The sequence below is a fragment of the Osmia lignaria genome, chromosome 9, assembly GCF_051020975.1.
Source record: "Osmia lignaria lignaria isolate PbOS001 chromosome 9, iyOsmLign1, whole genome shotgun sequence".
Classification (NCBI taxonomy): domain Eukaryota; kingdom Metazoa; phylum Arthropoda; class Insecta; order Hymenoptera; family Megachilidae; genus Osmia; species Osmia lignaria.
Window position 1 is genome coordinate 1,721,714 of NC_135040.1, and position 17,880 is coordinate 1,739,593.

At 30.7% G+C, this 17,880-nt stretch overlaps 1 protein-coding gene across 9 annotated transcripts in view; it reads right to left on the reverse strand.

The window, feature by feature from the left end:
* LOC117609900 (neurotrimin) overlaps nucleotides 1-17,880 on the reverse strand; it is a 454,130-nt gene that overhangs the window by 76,727 nt on the left and 359,523 nt on the right. For all 9 annotated transcript variants that reach the window (XR_004582720.2, XM_034336659.2, XM_034336660.2 and 6 more), the window contains 3 exons: nucleotides 15,275-15,378; nucleotides 9,260-9,467; nucleotides 6,021-6,176 (listed from right to left, as the gene is read on the reverse strand). Coding sequence is in view for 8 of the 9 variants with exons in the window: in XM_034336659.2 (XP_034192550.1) it covers nucleotides 6,021-6,176; nucleotides 9,260-9,467; nucleotides 15,275-15,378 (468 nt within the window). In the remaining variant the exon portion in view is untranslated. The remainder of the gene's footprint in view (nucleotides 1-6,020; nucleotides 6,177-9,259; nucleotides 9,468-15,274; nucleotides 15,379-17,880) is intronic.

Consider the following 17,880-nt stretch of genomic DNA (forward strand, 5'->3'; position numbering starts at 1 on the left):
ATTTTAGTACGTGCATTTAATTAATCTTCAAAATTGATTTTTTTGATAACGAAGCTTCATATGAAAAGAAAAAAGCTAAACTTTTTGCATACCCCTAACATAAACTTTTTCACCTTTTCACTTCAATTTTTGTATTTACAATATATTGGAGATAGACAATAAAATATAGGCATGTAGTTATTTTATTATTTTAATAGCATGAGACTTTCTCTATCACTGTAGAATCAGCAATTATTTTTAATGTTGTTTGTATAGTTGTTCCTTCCTAATAGTATCTGTAAGATTATTTATTTTGGTAAGGCCTACAGGGTGCTTCCTTTATAATCCCTATGGGATTGGCTTAAGGTAAAATGCAATTGTTGTATTGGTATGGGTTTTTCCTAATATAAACTAAAAATTTGATTTGTAAAATAAGAGAAACGAATAATTTATTATAAAAAATTTCCATTTAATCTACTGATGATGTGGTGGAAAAATATTACCCAGAGTATGTGGTGAGATGCTACATACCTCAATCAATTTTTAAAAAGATTCAAGTTCTATTTACGTATAATTCTTAAATATAACATCAGATCTATTTTCTTATCTCCATACTTAATTTATCTATGCAGAAGATGATTAGAAATTATTCTTTACTTTTGTGATGACTCATAGAGCAACCATATAATAGTTTCTTAAATTTAAATTCACTAATTAGAAATATTCTATTAAATGGTAAAAATGATTTTCCTAATCCAAGAAATACTTATATGAATAATAACAAAAAATGTAAAGAACTTACATTTTCCAGTAATAATATTAATCATCTTTCTTTTTTCCAAATTAGAAATACAGTAGACTCTCGTTATAATGCCAGGGATGGAAAATTTTTCAAGCTTCCAAACCTTCAGTTGGAAAGAAAAAGGGAAAGAAAATTGTATCATTTTCGTATACTATATGTTGGAAGAGTAGCATTAGCATACTTCAAAATCTGTAACAAGATCAAATCGCCTCCGAGGCAATATTACGACAGTCTGCTGTAAAAGCAAATTGATTTTCTATTTTTGATTGCACTAAAAGTAAAAATTCAATGAAACAAAAGAAAGTGCTGAAGATCATCAGCACCAAGTATGTTTAATAAAAAAAAGATAATATTAATTTTAAAGTAATGGTACATGTCATATCCCACTAAACCATTACCAGGTTAAATTGTATCAATTTCCAGATTCTATTAACTCTTAGCTGGCACTGAGAGATATGAGACGACCCCAGCTAATTCAGTTTTTTTCCTTTTTGGCTAAAATTCGTCTCTTCAACTCTCCAAATAAACACCTTTCTTGAAACCACGATTTTTGTACTATTCTTTCCTCTAAAATGTTCAATCTCAAGAGTGTCCAGGTAAACTTTTAATTTTTTATATGAAAATTTGAAAAAATTATGAATTTCTTTGTGAAAACTTATTTTTTCGATTTTTCTACGATTTTCAATTTTTTTTTCATGCTCAATATTTAATTTTACTGAAATTAGCTATGAAATATGTTAAAACAACTTTCAAAGATTATCTAGGAATTTTGTCAAGTTAGAATACTGAATAGCTTCTTTGCAAGAAATATTTTACTGGATAGTCTTAAACATCCCAATGTGCCAGTCATGTTATTCTGGTGAAGTATGTCAGCTAAGGGTTAATAAACGTTGCACAGACGATCATGTAATGTAGCAGCGTATTTTTTCCACATCAGATTGATTCGATACATACATATTTATTAGCAACGGTTTATACTGGAGAGTTAGGACGAGGCGCGGCAAGCTTCGAAAACCTCCTCTGAGGGTCTGAGCCCGAGTATGGCTGGAGGGCAATGAAAATTTAAATTAGAGCAGAAATTAAATCCGACCTTTATCCGATATTGAGAAAATCCTTTGGATCCGAGCAGACTGTCTGACGTCTCACTATCTAATACGTCTTTCCCCCACTGCTTTGTATGTGTAGGTCTATGATTGCGCGCAACGTCTACGTACACGTGACGAACTGATGTCGCGTTTCTCACCCTCTTCATAATCAGTAATTAAGAAAATAATTAGCATCGATTGAAGCGGTCGTCTCTAATGCACACTCGTTCTTAAAGGGGCTCAACACTGTAACTCTCTTCAAAACACACTACTTTTTATGAATTTATATTGAAATACGTGTTATACAGGGTGTCCCAGCCCAAGTTATTCCGTAACTAATAATGATACAAAAAACTGAAATTGCACAGTAAAATGGGAACTATGTTTTGGCACAAGTGAAAAATTTTTTGCATTATTAGTTTAAGAGATATGATGATTAAGTTTTGTTTTTTAAATGGAACTATATATTTTTTTTTCAGATCATGCGATAGTGCTTTTCAAGACTAATTTATTAAGCTATAATGTATACACCCGATTTTAATTAGTTTGCAAGATACATATAACGTTTACAAATATCTCGATTTTCAATGAATACGTCCCGGTTTGAGTAGCAAGTCGTAAAAGCGACCCTATTGTTGCGGTTTCTTATTCTTTGGGTCTGTCATTCTTAGCGTAGACCCCCACTGTGGCACTTATCGCAACAATAGGGCCACTTAGGAATGTAATAAAAATCCAGGGTTAAATATTGATTTGCAACTTGAGAATTATGTGACAAAATACTGTTTTTCATTTGACTGATTAAAAATATATACAGGGTGTCCCGTAACTGGTGGTACAAGCGAGTAGGGGGTGATTCTACGTGAAAAATTGAATCGAAAATGTAGAATAAAATGTTTTCATATGACACTTTATTTGATAAAAAATAAATTTGAAAATTTATCGAGTACGCGAGTACTTGATTTAGTTTCAGTTCGACGGACATGACGAGCGTTGAACAATTAAAACAAAAAATTATTATAGCGTTTGAACAATTATAATTGCACAACGACACATTAGAAAACGTTCGATGCAATTTAATAAGGAGAACACAGTTATGTTTGCAACAACGTGGACATCACTTCCAACAGTTCATAAATTAGATGAATTCTGAAAATCTGTCCATCGATCCATTCACAACCTTTACGAACAAGAATGGAGGTGATCTACAATGAAATCCGTCGAGCTGAAGCTGCTCCAACTGCACGCGCACTCGACAAATTTTCAAACCTATTTTTTTCGAAAATAAAGCGTCATATGAAAAAATTTTATTCTACATTTTAGATTCAATCTTTCACGTAGAACCACTCCCTACTCGCTTGTACCGCCAGTTACGGGACATCCTGTATTACTAGTGCCGCATTAAGGGGATTCTAAAGAGGACTGCAGCCCTGGGCCTCACTTTGCAGGAGGCTCTCTTCTAAGCCTTCCATTTGTTAGGTCAGAAAATATTAAATGAAATTTTTTTACTGTTGTCTTTTTTCCCTATGATTAAATGGTATTTAACTTTTATTTGGAATAAATTTCTAATCTTGAATCAATTTTATCAATTAACAATTAAATCTCGCGAAAGTTGATAATTTCGGAGCTCTAGAAATCTTAATCCGGTCCTATGTATTACCTTAACTTGCATAATATTCATACGTCACATTCTGAACAATTTATTTTATTTTTTATCATGCACCATATTCTTTATAAAATGCATAAATATTCGTAATCTACTGGTAACAAACGATCAGAAAACATTATTTCATTCAGATAACAGCAATTTATCAATTCCACTTATGTAATGTATGGAACGGAGTTTACGAAAATAAGAAGATACATAAATCATGCTGCTACAAACATGTTGCACGTTTTCGATGCATCATTGCATATTCCGTATGTTATAATTCGCCTACTCATTTTCAGTCCAATATTAATATTCACTCGAATATTGTAACATATTTGATTTTAATTTTCATATTGCACATTTAATACTGTTATTGAAGATTAATGATACATAAGTGATTGCAGTTTCTGTGGTAATCATTGGATCTGGAATCACGATGGAGAGAGCCAGAATTTTAATTTAATTTTGTATTTCTTATTATTTTAATTTTCTAAATCTTATATCAACAACACGTTCACAATCAAAGAAGATGCCGAGGGTCAAATAGTTTATTCTTTATCCCCCTGGACCAAAAAGGCATTCGTAACTTAATACAGTAAAAGCTGGATATATGCAACAAAAGTTTGGCTGGATATATGCAACATCGCTAACCCCCCCACTTGGGGGGATCCCCCTAAGCCGAACCGAGCCGCTCGGCGAGGAAATCGTGTAATATGATCCGACCGTAATATCGGTGTGACTAATACTAATTGAACGATAAAACTTTTTTATTTTTAACTTTTTCTTAATGAAACTTTTACTAACGCATTTGTGAGATTTTTCTGATTGAAATGGTACCAAACACGATATGATTTGAATTATATTTATTTATTAAAATAATAATAAAACTGTACATATATATAAGGCAGGCCGTACACCAAAGATACATCAAACACGCAACATGCAACATGCAACACGTCGCATGTTGTGTACGAACGTAGAATAGGTATTGCGGCACGGTACAAACGATTTGTACGAACGTAGAATAGGTAACGCGGCACGGTACAAACGATTTGTACGGACACGGAATCGATACCAAGACTGGATATATGCAACGTTTAAATGCCCAGAATCGATACCTCGGCTGGATATATGCAACATTAAATGCCCAGAATCGACACCTCGGCTGGATATATGCAACGTTTAAATGCCCAGAATCGACACCTCGGCTGGATATATGCAACGTTTGAAACCCGAGCCGACACCGCAACCGGTTTTCATTTCCAATCCTCCTTTGCTTTTCGCCAACTTTTAACATCAATTTTAGCAAGTAATTATAATTGAAACTATATCGTGTTTGGTACCACTTTAATCACAAAAATCTCACCAATGCGCTAGTACAAGTTTCATTAAAAAAAAGTCAAAAATAAAAAAGTTTTTTTATTCAATTAGTATTAGTCACACCGATACGTTTCGGCTCTTTCCTTTGATCATCGGACCTCTCTCTTTCTGCCACTGTCTGTCCTTTTCTACGTTCACGCTTGGCTGCTCGTCGCGTGTAACCCGAGATTCGACACCTCGACTGGATATATGCAACGCCTGCGTCCCAATGTTTGTTGTATATATCCAGCTTTTACTGCACGTGAATATAAAGTGTTGAAAAATAGGTAAGTGCTATGAGAGCCTGTCCGTCTAGTTCGAGGTTTTTTGGTCTTTGCCAGTTAATCTGTTAAAAGCTTCGAAAGTATTTTATATTTTATTTTCATTTTTATTATCACCTTGCTTCCCAAAACCAATAAGTATCCTTATTGGAAAGAAAAAGTATCTATATATTTGATTTTAGGTTAATATCTTTACATATATTCTGTAAGAGTGGGTTACGAGTAACCCAATCTTTGCTATTCCAGGGTGAATGATTAAAATGCAAATTTATAAAACATAGAATTCAAAATTTATAATTAATTTAGTTTTACTAGTAATATACCATATTATTGTATGTTGCAAGATTCTACTATCACTCATGTATCAGTAACAAATCCTAAAATCGTAATTTCTGGAATTAATTCAGCCAGTGAAATTCTAGAATATTCTATTCGCCTAGTAGGTACGATAGAAATTTCAATTGAAGTTCTAAATAGAACATATTCTACTTGGAACTCCATTAATCATGCTCTTCAATGTAATCTAGCACATGTTAAAGCTGATTTATAAATAAATAATTAAGGCGTATTATAATTAATTAATAAACATGACAATTTCTTAAAACAGTTGCATTGAACAATATGAATCATAACTTTTGTCATTTATAGTTTCCACAACCTTATTTAACAAAATATACCTTCTGTACGTTAATAACTTTAGAAAATGAACCTTTTATTTGTTTTTAAAATTTTCATTATCAAGTGAATTTTATTTCTTTTAAAGGGGCACATTCAATTACTTTGGTGAATTTCGGTCTTTAAAAAGAAGGTACTTTTCTTTTGAATATTAATTAAAATTACTAGAAAAAGCATTGATCAAAACTCACCTTTTACGCCATTGTAGTTTATATTTTTTCCGTCTTCTCTACGCCACATGACATAAGGTTCTGGATATCCTGTAGCCTTACACGTTAACGTCACATTTGAGCCCTCGCGAACGACCATATCTGTGCTGGTTTCTTTGGTATTAATCGAAGGTGGCACTGTAATACAGAAAAGTTTAAAAATTTAAAAATGGATGTCTTTCCATTTTTTCGCTGCAATGAAGTAATTTCCTTTTCGAATTAACGTTCGATTTAATCAATATTAATTAGTACCGGATCAAGGAGAAGGTATATGGGGGGCTACAACGCCGGATCCCTTCTAACAATAAACTTTCTATTTACTATGCTAACAAATATTAAATAAAACACTTTCCTAGTATCGCTTTTTTGCGATTAAGCCTTATTTAATTTTATTTAGAATAAATTTCAATTGTTTAACCAAGTTTATTAACCAAAAGGACCCTCGAAAGTTTGATATTAATATTGAGTTTAAAATTTCCATTAATTATAAAACGTAACTATTACTATTATGATTATTATTATTACAGTTATTATTATATAAATAATACAAGATATGCATTCTAAAGACTTAAACGAATGAAATGTACAAGGCATTCCAATTTCTAAAGAATTATTTACTTTTATCTAAAATTTTGTTTCTATTTTGCTTCACTCTATGGTAGTTAATTGTTTAAATATAATTGTCCTTGCTCTCTAACTTCGTAGTTAATTAATTACATTAAAGGTTTTGAACCTGCGATCATTTAAATTTTCTAGTTTAATGTATTTACGAAAATTTGTTATTGACCCTTCGTGGGTGAGCTGAGTCATTTATATGTGATGCGGATTCTACTTTCTTTTGAACTTCGTTCCGAATATTTATTTTTCACAATTAATTTTTTAAGCATTTGACTCAAGGAATAATTATACAAGGTGTCACCGACCTGGTAGTACAAGCCGAAAGAAGGTGAATCTACATGAAAGAATAAGTCGAAGCAAAAAACAATAATTTCTCTATTTAAGGCTTCTTTCTCGAGTAAACTGATGTTGAAGATTCGTAGATTTTTGTTGAAATATGCGTATGTTTTCATATGATTTTATTTATGTTATTCCAATTGTCGTTTGTTACGTTGCGCGTGCGACGGCGCAACGTAAAAAGAAAAGAGAAGATATAGTGGTTAATGGAATGAATTTCAGTTAGAAGGTTGGAATTCAATCCCCTATTCTTTCTTCCCTATTCTGGCGCGATGGTTGGTATCGCTGCCACCAGTCTTGAGCGGGTTAACGCTCTCGACAATTAAAAGACGAAAGACAAAGTTAATAAGATGTTAGATTAGAAATTGAAATTATTATCCTTTCGTTGGGTTCGTTCAACGCTTTAGGTCCCGTACGGGTCCCTCCTTGAATCTGTATGCGATGGTAGGCGTGTTTTAACTGAAAGGTGTGAGGTGTGTTTGAAATAAATTTTGAAACTGTTTAGGTAAATGAAACTGGTTTAATTGTGAATGAGAAAGTCCAATGAATAACAAAATACAAGAAATGCCAAAATTAAGATTTGAATAAATTTGGAAAATTCGTTAATATTGAAAATACCAGTTCATGTAAAATAATAACAAGGGTAAAAATGCTTAGAATTAATTAACATAAATATAATAATATGAAAACGCTCTGATATCACAGTTGAAACTATTGAGTAATATACCGGTCGCGTGAGATGATTATAATTATCACTACATATTTCGCTTTCCTTCAAATTTGATTAGACGTGAAATCGGCGGTTTTCGCCCGTAAGGGTACACCCCAGCCTGAGGTACTCTCGTAACCCTCGAAAGGGCTGGACTAAGGTGCCCCTTTGACATTAGGAAATTAGAATGGCGAAATTGTAATACCCGAAAAATAATAAAATCAATCGATACCTCGTGTGATGGAACGATCTGACCAGAGATACTCTCGTAACCTAAAAGGGCTTGATAAGGGATGCAAGGCGGATAAATTTCAAATTTTCCGCCGGGGCGTAACACGTTCCAATTTCTTATATCAGAAACTAAGGGATGAACATCGAAACGAAATTTGTTTTTGATCAAATGCAACAAAAACTAGTCTACAGTGAAGATAATAAGTGTAGATGAAATCGACTTATTTTTTCATGTAGATTCATCTCCTTTAGGCTTGTACCACCAGATCCGTGACACCCTGTATATTAAAGTAGAACCCTCAATAAGTAGCCTAAAATCTCTTTCAGATCTTTTAATAGCCAATAACAGTAAAAAAATGAGTCATGAACATAAACGATTCAGATTGCTAACTGAAATTGCAAAAAATATGCTCCACAGAGAGTTATTTTGTGAATAGTTTTTATTGATTAAATGTCAACGAAATATTTGCAGATATTTATTGAATTTCTGAAATACATTATGGAACAATTCTAAGATTAAATCATAGATTTTATATCTCCATCATTCGATGGGTTATTTGTAATATTGTGATGTAATATTGGCTCAGAGAAATGCTATTATTGATAACCTGTCCTCGACGAGAACTTGTTTGAACAAGGGTTTAAATCTGTGGTTAATTAGATGTTCAGTCTGAAATGACCTCAACAGTAATCAACGTAGATTACGCTAACGAATTTACTATTATAACTTCCTTCGAATTTAAATATATAATTCTTGCATCTAGACTGAAAGTTCACCCAAAACAATTTTAAAAAACAATTAAAAATAACGATTTGACAATTGTTGAATAATTACTCTTCTCTCAGAACTGTATTTGAAATTTAGTGCTTCATATATCAGTTGGAAACATATTCCAATTAGTGACTGCATATTGGAAGCTTGATAAATTCTAAGACAGTTTAACAGCTTGTTAGAACTTGACTGTCTTTAAAACTAATTGATTTTAGTTAATCAATACTTGGGAACTGTTTGATTTCAAAGTGGTTAAGTTTCATTGTTAAAGGATTGCTGACAATTTAATTTGCTGATTACTTTTTTACTACTATTTTAACATTTTTAGGTTCTATCCCTTCGCCAGTTTTATGAAATGTTAAAAATTTATTTTTTGTAAGTAGTGTTTTGAACAAGATGTAATATTTTAGATATTTCATGTAATATTCCTCTAATATGTATACTAATCAAACTGTGATGCCCCTATATGCCTCTATAGGGGCATTATTAACATACTTAATTGTAAAGTGAAACAAATGATCAATTTAAATACATGTTGTTAAAAAGGAAGCTTACCTACGACTTGCAAATAACCCTGTCGACTTCTCATCGGGTCTGTGTTCACTTGACACATGTACCATCCACGATCCACTTCCTCGACCTTCTTTATATGAAGGTACCATGTACGATGGTCGTTGTAGGTCAACGAGATCCGTGGGTTCTGTGTGATGACTTTATGGTGGATGGACAAGATAGTTTGTGTATCGACACGTACCCATGCCACCTAAAACAAACACATGATACCCATTTATAGCGTACAGGACAGAGTAACGTTTCCTTAAAATGTTACGCAATTTGTTATAAAAGTTAATGTTTTAATATCTATATTAATAAAATATAGTACTTTATCATATTATTAACTCTCACATAATGGCTAACTATGACAGCAACATTGTAAATTGAATTTTTTAATTTTTTTAATATCTATTTTCTAACTAGAGAAATGTATTTTTTGGGACACTAATTTCGTTTAAATTAACACTGTTGAATATTGTAAAAAAATTTATAATTTTGCAAAATTTTAACAATCGTTTCAAAATAAATCAGAAATTCACAGATTTTTTATTTTTATTTAGCCATTTGAATCATATTAAATACACAGTTCACTATATCCTTATAATAAACTAATAGACTGATGAAGGTATTGCTTTATATTACAGTTCTTCTACCCTTCCACCCGCCCTTCTAAATTTGGTGTCAATCGATCACCAAGAACACTCGGAACGACAGCCAGTTACAATAAATAAATAAAAATAATTAACAGATTTAAGTTTTACTTGTAATTTTTTAAAATATCTCTTTCATTTTAATATGTTAAACATTTATTACATTTTAATATTCTTAATGTTTATAATATTTTAATATATTTAATTCAGTTATTATGCAGGCCCATATTTTCGTGGATATTTATCCTTAATATGTTTTAGTTAATGTGAAAGCATATCGTAGAAAATGAAAACACCTAATGGAAGTAAACTCAAGGTATGCTCTGTGTACCTAGTTATATAGGAAAAGTCATTTATCTTCGTCAATTGATTACCTACTTCACCACTTACGTTATTAAAAATTGTTCCTCACTGAAAGATGAGTGAATATTTTTTTCTGTATCTACACGTTTCGTTTTTAACACGATGAAATAATTTAAAATATAATTAAATATTATTTGATAAATAATGTTCGTAAAGTTTTACAAAGAATGATCAAGTTTCCAGTAATATATAAATATACATAAACATTGTTCTCGATATGGTTTTTTTTAATAACATTTTTTCGAAAATGATGAAAGCAATGCCACTGCACCTACTTGCGATCAATAATAGAATAAAATATAAATGTTCTTTCAAATAAAAATATTCCAAAAATTAATTAAGTAACAAATTATTTTATTTTTATTTTCCAATCCTTGACATCAGGTATTAAGTCATAATGTTACCAACAATTTGACACTGGATAGGTCCCTCATCAGGGTTTGACTTTTACACTACTTTCAAGTGTAAATTGAAATAATTTGACACTTTCTTTTATTCAAAAAATTATTTTGATTGTCTTGTATATGTGAATACTTATGTGATATTAAAAGTACGATGAGAAAAGTAATTCTAATACATTGACAGTGATGGTCGTCACCAGTGATTTATGTTATAAGCACCTATTTAATCAATTAATTACAAAACAAAAAAGAAGAGGAATTCTAAGTATTATTAGCGCTTTATTTACAATAGAAAGAGGCAACATGAATAAAGAAACTAAAAAATTCTTATTAAATTGCTATGAAAATTCTTACCAAGCTAAATGGTAGAATGGTATAAAATTTTGAAAATAAACCACAGAAACTTTGCTTTTCAAAATTTTTCTTCATAAAAATGAATTATGTAATTATTATTTACTCCAAAATCAATGATACATATTATTTTCTATTATTAGGTATACACATTAATTCTGTACTTTTTTTTTTATTTAATTGAAGATTTATTTTTAAACATTTATGGTAATTCCGATTATTGATGTAATCATTATTGTTATCATATCCTCATACCAATTTTCAAATACACAGAAGCGCGGGAAAATATTCAAATTTAAAATAGTCATTAAAAAAGCGTAATATTAAAAACACTAAATTGATTTGTACACCTAATAAATCATTTCTTTGAAAGTTTTTATTTATAATGACTGTTACGTTAACGTGATAATAAAAGTTTTAAACAATTTATGTGCTCTATTTCTTTATTGCTTAAAATTTGTTATATATTTGCTGCCAATAACAGAAAAATAAAATTCTTAAAATTGGGTAATAATTTCTTTAAAGGAAGAAATGAAAAAAACATGATCTTGGAGCGTGTTTTAAAATTGCTTGTATACACGTTTCCGATGCATTTGCTCGTGCCGTTTTCCATCGAAGAGCTTTGAACACTCTATACCTATAATATCGTTTTATTCTTATCGTTTACTTAATTCAATATACTGGCTGGCTTGTATTCCATATCCTCCATAGATCTTCGAAGCCTTTACAGGATATGGAGCATAGAAAAGTAAGTATAAAAAGGCTTAGGTAAGTACCTATACGTTTCCGCCTTTTCGTCGCACAGATTTCAACGTGGACAAATATGCATAAGTGTGTCAGATGATTTGTCAACGTACCAATCCAATTAAAAATGTTTTAAATAAATTATAATGTTATTCAACACCAAAAATTTCTAAACAAATGATATTAATATAAAATAATATTCTTTATTGCTTTTGAAGTGTATAATTATGTACAAAATATACAGGATGATTCTCTTAAAACAGGTCATTTAATATGCATGTGCATTTATGGATGTCCTTGAAAACAACTACTAAAATTTGATATTCATCAAAAAATTTCTGGCAGTTGATTAGTCTTTTAAAGCAAGTGAAATTATATAAAAAATTTTTCTGGCAATATAACAAACAGAAAATATATTAGGGTGGCCTGTTTTAAGCAAAACACCCTGTATATGCAAAGAATATAATTATATATAGTGATAAACATATCAAATAGGGAATCTCCCTCTAATCACCTTGACCTTGATATATGTTAGAGATGTCATTCTGCTAAGAAACTTTTCCTAATAAATTAACAGTCAGCCATTGTTTATTTATAAGTTACTTACAAAAAAGTTTCATTCAAAGAAGATATCTAATCTAACCTAACCTAACCTAATCCAAAGCCGAAATGTTTTTAGGTTAGTTATATTTGACACATAAAACAATGAATAGGCGTGGGTTGGGCGAAATCCCCACCCATTAAAACACTTTTACCTAACCTAACATAATTTCTATTTTTCAATTATACTTGTGAGAAATAAAAACGAAGTTAAAGTTAGATTAGTGTAGTGTTTTAAGGAGTAATGCAGGCTATATATTGACTTCAGTACTAAACCATGTAACTGATATAAAACCATTGTGACTTTGATTTAGGTTAGATTAGATATTTTTTGAATGAAACCTTTTTGTTAATAACTTAATAATAAACAATTTATTCAGAATTGTGATCTCTGTAATATCTAGAAGGGAGTTCCCTATTCAGTATATTTGTTATTACAATCGTATAGGGAATATAATTTATATGATTAGCCATTTTTACGAAGATATTTCTTATTCATTTTCAAAATTTTTTACCATTCCTCTTTTAAAGTTATTTTTCTCGAAAATGAAGCAAGCTTACTCCACAATTCCGATTTATTTTAGCACGAGGTATCACTATTTTCCCTGTTTATACCCTGGATAAAAGAATGAAAACTGTTTTGAATAACAATAACCGTGCCCTATAAAGAACTTTTTTCAACACCTAATGAATAGCTGCTGGAAGGTAAAGAAGATTATAAACCCAGGCTAATACGATTTCGAATATTCGTTTATGCAAATTTATCCACCTCCTCTTGCCATTAGTTCCGACTTACGCCGTTTCTTCGGCGATAAGAAACAGTCTGTATAATTTTTACTTAAGGTCCGTACTTTTTTCTCTTCATTCTTGATGGCTACGTCTGGAGAATATCAGGCAGGAAAATTGTAGGCAGTTAGGCGTTCAGGGTATACCGGATCTGGTAGAAGGATCGTGTGAACCAGCGTCGTTACCGTATTACTTTAATAATTCAACGTGACACGATCCGTGATGTATTTCCATTGGCGTAACGAACGAGGTAGCTTGCTGAAGTTGACGTTATTGCGAGTCATGGTTAGAATTACCAAGCTTCGCTGCTTCGTGTTTAATTCGCAAGCGGAGCGTAAAAAAGCTTTGCTTAATGATGAAGTCTAACGAGTAACTTATTTGTCCGAGAATACACGATTGTTTGGGATAGATAGGCGACCCAACTTTGCAGAAATTTCCAACCAGCGGAAAAACGCTCGTGTTTTGGTTCAAATAGTAAAGATTTTAATGTATATTTATTCAATTCACACATTATAAGGAATTCGAGAAGGTTGAACTGGGGGTAATAAAAAAAGTGAAGTATGGCAGGTTGAACTTAAATTATCGGTAAATAATCAGTAACTACTGTTCACCGATCACAAGAAGTTCACACATATCACACACCTCAGATCACACGTACTTTCGATCGTAACGTATGATTGGCCGAAGTGATCACATCTACTACATAATTAATCTCGTGTAAAACTAGGGGGTCAGTCGCCCCTCTAATAAAGATTTTGCGCTTTTAAATTTTTAAATTAATTTTCTAAATTTAAATTCCTTTAAATTATACAATTAATTTATAGTTTATCCCATAAATTATTTATATTTTCAAAAATAAAATTTTTTATTAAAATTTACTTTAAAAAATATATAAATTAAATTTAATTTAAAAAAAAAAACTAGATATCATTAAAATTGAATAACTTATAACTTTAATTTTACAAAAAAAATTTTATATATTTAACTCTTTTAATTTCGAGATATTTAATTAATTAAAAATTTTGTAATCAATCCTGATACAAAAGGTACAAAATCTTGCTTTATTTATTAAAATTCATTGTCTATGTTTTTTAACTCAATATTCGGATTGTTGACATTCATTTTCTGACCTCGAGTTTTGTCTATAGGTATCAAGATTGTGGACAGATCGTAATTATGACAGTAGATCGGGTAATGCTCAAATTTTAAAAAGCTATGAACTATATTTATCAAATCGTTAATGCATATTTCAAAAAGTCTTTTGCGTTTCCATTTCTTTTTCAAAGTGCATTTGTAGTATTTATTAACTGTTTTACAAATAGATAAACTTTGATTTGTTAATATTTTGGTCAAGTAAAATCGTACAGTATTCCAACTTTATTACTTTCAGTATATTTATAATAATTTATCGTTAAATTCTATGTGGAATTTTAGAACACATCTTTGTTAATAATTAAAAATTTCTTCATATTTTCAATAAAATTTTATGTCAATTTTTTCATATTTAAGCTTTCATCAGTCCCAATGTTTATGAATATCATGATGAAAGCGTTTCAGCGAGCTATTTTTGTTTCAACATAGGTTGTATACAAATTTCAGCTTGTATTTAGTTTCATTTTCAAAATATTTGCGTTAAATAGAAGTTTTCATTTTCCTAGCTACGTTTTTCACTTTTAGTATGAGGAAGAAGAAACTTCTAAAACGATGCATGAAACATATTGAAATATTTAAAACTCATTTCAACTTTATAAATGAGATACCAACTCCTAATCTTCTCATTTTTTACTTTTAATTTAAATTAACAAATGAAAATTTTGCCTTTTTAGATTTATTCAATATTTAAAAATTACCAAAATAGTATTGCCTTTTACTTTTACTTTTCCAATAGTTGCAACATGTGTTTAATAGTCACTATTTTTAAAATAATTTTAAAACAATCATAAAATAAAAAAATATCATACAATAAAAAAAGTCATTTATCTCGTATTAAGAATGTTTAAAATTTGCTAGCAATTTTAAAAGATAATGCAATAAAAATTATGTAATTATAAGGAAGTATAAAGATAAACATTACGTAATTGGTTGTTAATGTAAATGTTTAACAGAACTTATTTTCTTACCTGATAATTTCGTAGATTGTCCACTATACATGCCAACAAAGCATCTCGACCTCTGCTTACGGTCACATTTTGTATTTCTTCAGCAAACCTAGGCAAATCCGAATCTGAAAAATAAAATTTAAAAGCAGTATTAATTGCAAGACGAAAACTTGTGTGTTTAATTTGAACTATAGAAATAGATAAGTAATTTTCAAATGATTATTTATCTATTTCTTATTCAAGCGTATAAATGATATTCCATAGTTTACTTTCATACAAATTATATGCAATTTTTTTAAATCACCTTTTTATTTTTTATTTTCATTATACAAATTATATTGATTGTAAGGATGGTCGAAATAGCTTGAGAATAGTTTTATTTGAAAATTGAATGATGCTGCGATTTTACGTGTTCGTTCGCAACGAGAGGCATAGCCGAACTGCCTCGACGCGTTCCCGCGCTTTCTCGAAAAACACTGTCAACGGCCGGTTCGAACTCGCCTTCAACGCAATAACGGCTACAGGTGCCCTCAAAAAGGAAGCGGCTTACATTATTTAACCATCAATTTTTTAAATTAAAATCTTTAACTCCTTTTATTTAATCTATATTCTAATACTATTCCTATTTGTTATAATTGTTAAATTCATTTTTTCTTTTTATTAAGCTTTCAAATCATAATACAGATTTATTTGCTTTTCGGAGTGAAAAAAAGAAAAAAGAAAAAAAGGAAGAAAAAATTATACAAACAATTCATACTTTAAGATTACAACTTTTAAGAAAAGAAACGATACAAGTACTTACTTACACGCTGCAATATGGGGTTCCCTGAGTAACAGAGTCATTTTTAAAGGCAACTGAAGCTTAAGATCTAAAAGTTCCTTAATTAATTTGTGCCTTTGAGAGTCATATAGAGGACATTGCCAGACGATATGGTCAATGTCTTGAAGGCTATTTGAACATGTACATTTTAGGTCGAATACTATGGAGACTCGAGCGAGAGACGCAGCCAGGTTATAATGATCAGCTCTGCAGCGATTGATTCTGAATAGAAAAGCTTTCTATTGTAAAACCAGGGTTTCGTTTATCAATGAATATATAGATTACTAAATTAAATTTTCTAAATGTATGGATTAAAATTTAATCTGATTTTAAGTAGAAATTAATTGTAAAAATCACTTCATGTATAGTTAGAAAAGAGGGAAGAAATGTTACAGAAAAAATAATCAACTTTTAATATTTTGTAACTAATGAATTATTGAAGCTGCTTTCTCAATTTTTCTAAAATTGAAAGGGTTTTCCCCTTCATAGTGGATAATAATAACTATCATTACACACAGGAATAAAATTTATACAAATTATTTCACTATTTATTTTTGCACTTTGATGACGTCAGTGCTTGTAATGAAACTTCCAAATGCATCAATAATTGATACGATCATTAAATTAATAAATGTTAAATAGAAAACAGGAAAATTCATGTTTAGTAAATAATGTGTGTATCTTATAGAATTGCTAGACTTTGTTATTAATAATACCTGCTATTATAGAATTACTGGAAAACAATAATTTCAGTTCACAAGTTAAGCGTTATGAGGCAGTCAATTTGTAAAAGTTTCTAATTGCTACTAATTTCTATCATTGTCATCAAAATAAATTTAACATCTCTGTATAATAATACTGCAACGGCTCGTTAACGAGTACTAGAGGGTTCATGGTAAAGATGCTACAAGAATCTTGTAAAAATTAAAAGGTGGAGGTTACCTGTAGGTAAATACAGAAGATCATAATTACCAGAAAAAGATTCACGGTTCGGAGGAAAACGTCGGCATCGAACGTAAATACATGTATCGTTGGACAATGAACCGGCTGCAGAGATTGCGAGTTATTATCGTAAGAGCTGCATAACGAGTTCAGGACTCAGCCAGACCGCCCTTAAAAGCTTTTACCTTCGTTAATGTCTTTACGACGTCCTGAGCACCTGAATTATTTATATATCCAAAGAACCCATGGGGAACGAGAAATAGAGGAAGATGGAACAAAATAATAGGGAAATGTGGTGAAGAGAAGAAAGAAGAACGACCAGCATCAGGGATAAGACTGAACTACTTTCAACTCTTTTTATAGCGACAGCACAAAATGAGGGGTATCCTTAATTACGTCAGTCATACTTCATTATGCAGTGAATCGCCACGTTAATTATAATGCCTACAACAACGAATGCAGAGAATGAGTCGAGGGATATCGTCAGATAAGAAGTTTCTCTAATAAGTTGCCAATATATTTGATATGCTGATAAGAGACGTTTATTGCAGAATGGTAGAAGATACCTGGTAGTACTATTACGTTCTTATTAAATTATTTTGATGACTATAATCACAATAAAAACTGAATGTACAGTAGACTTTTCTTTAAAAAATATAGGAAATGAGGCCTTATTAAGTACTCGTTCTTAGATTTATTCTACTATTAACTTAGAACTACTATTAACACGTTGACTGCCACGGTCTAAAAGAGAAAGGTCAAATGCGCGCGTAGACACAAATAATAAGTAAAGAAAGTAACGGGATGTCTCGTAGTTGGCAGTCAGTGTTAAAGTAGAAACTTTAAAATTTTGGCATATTAGGAT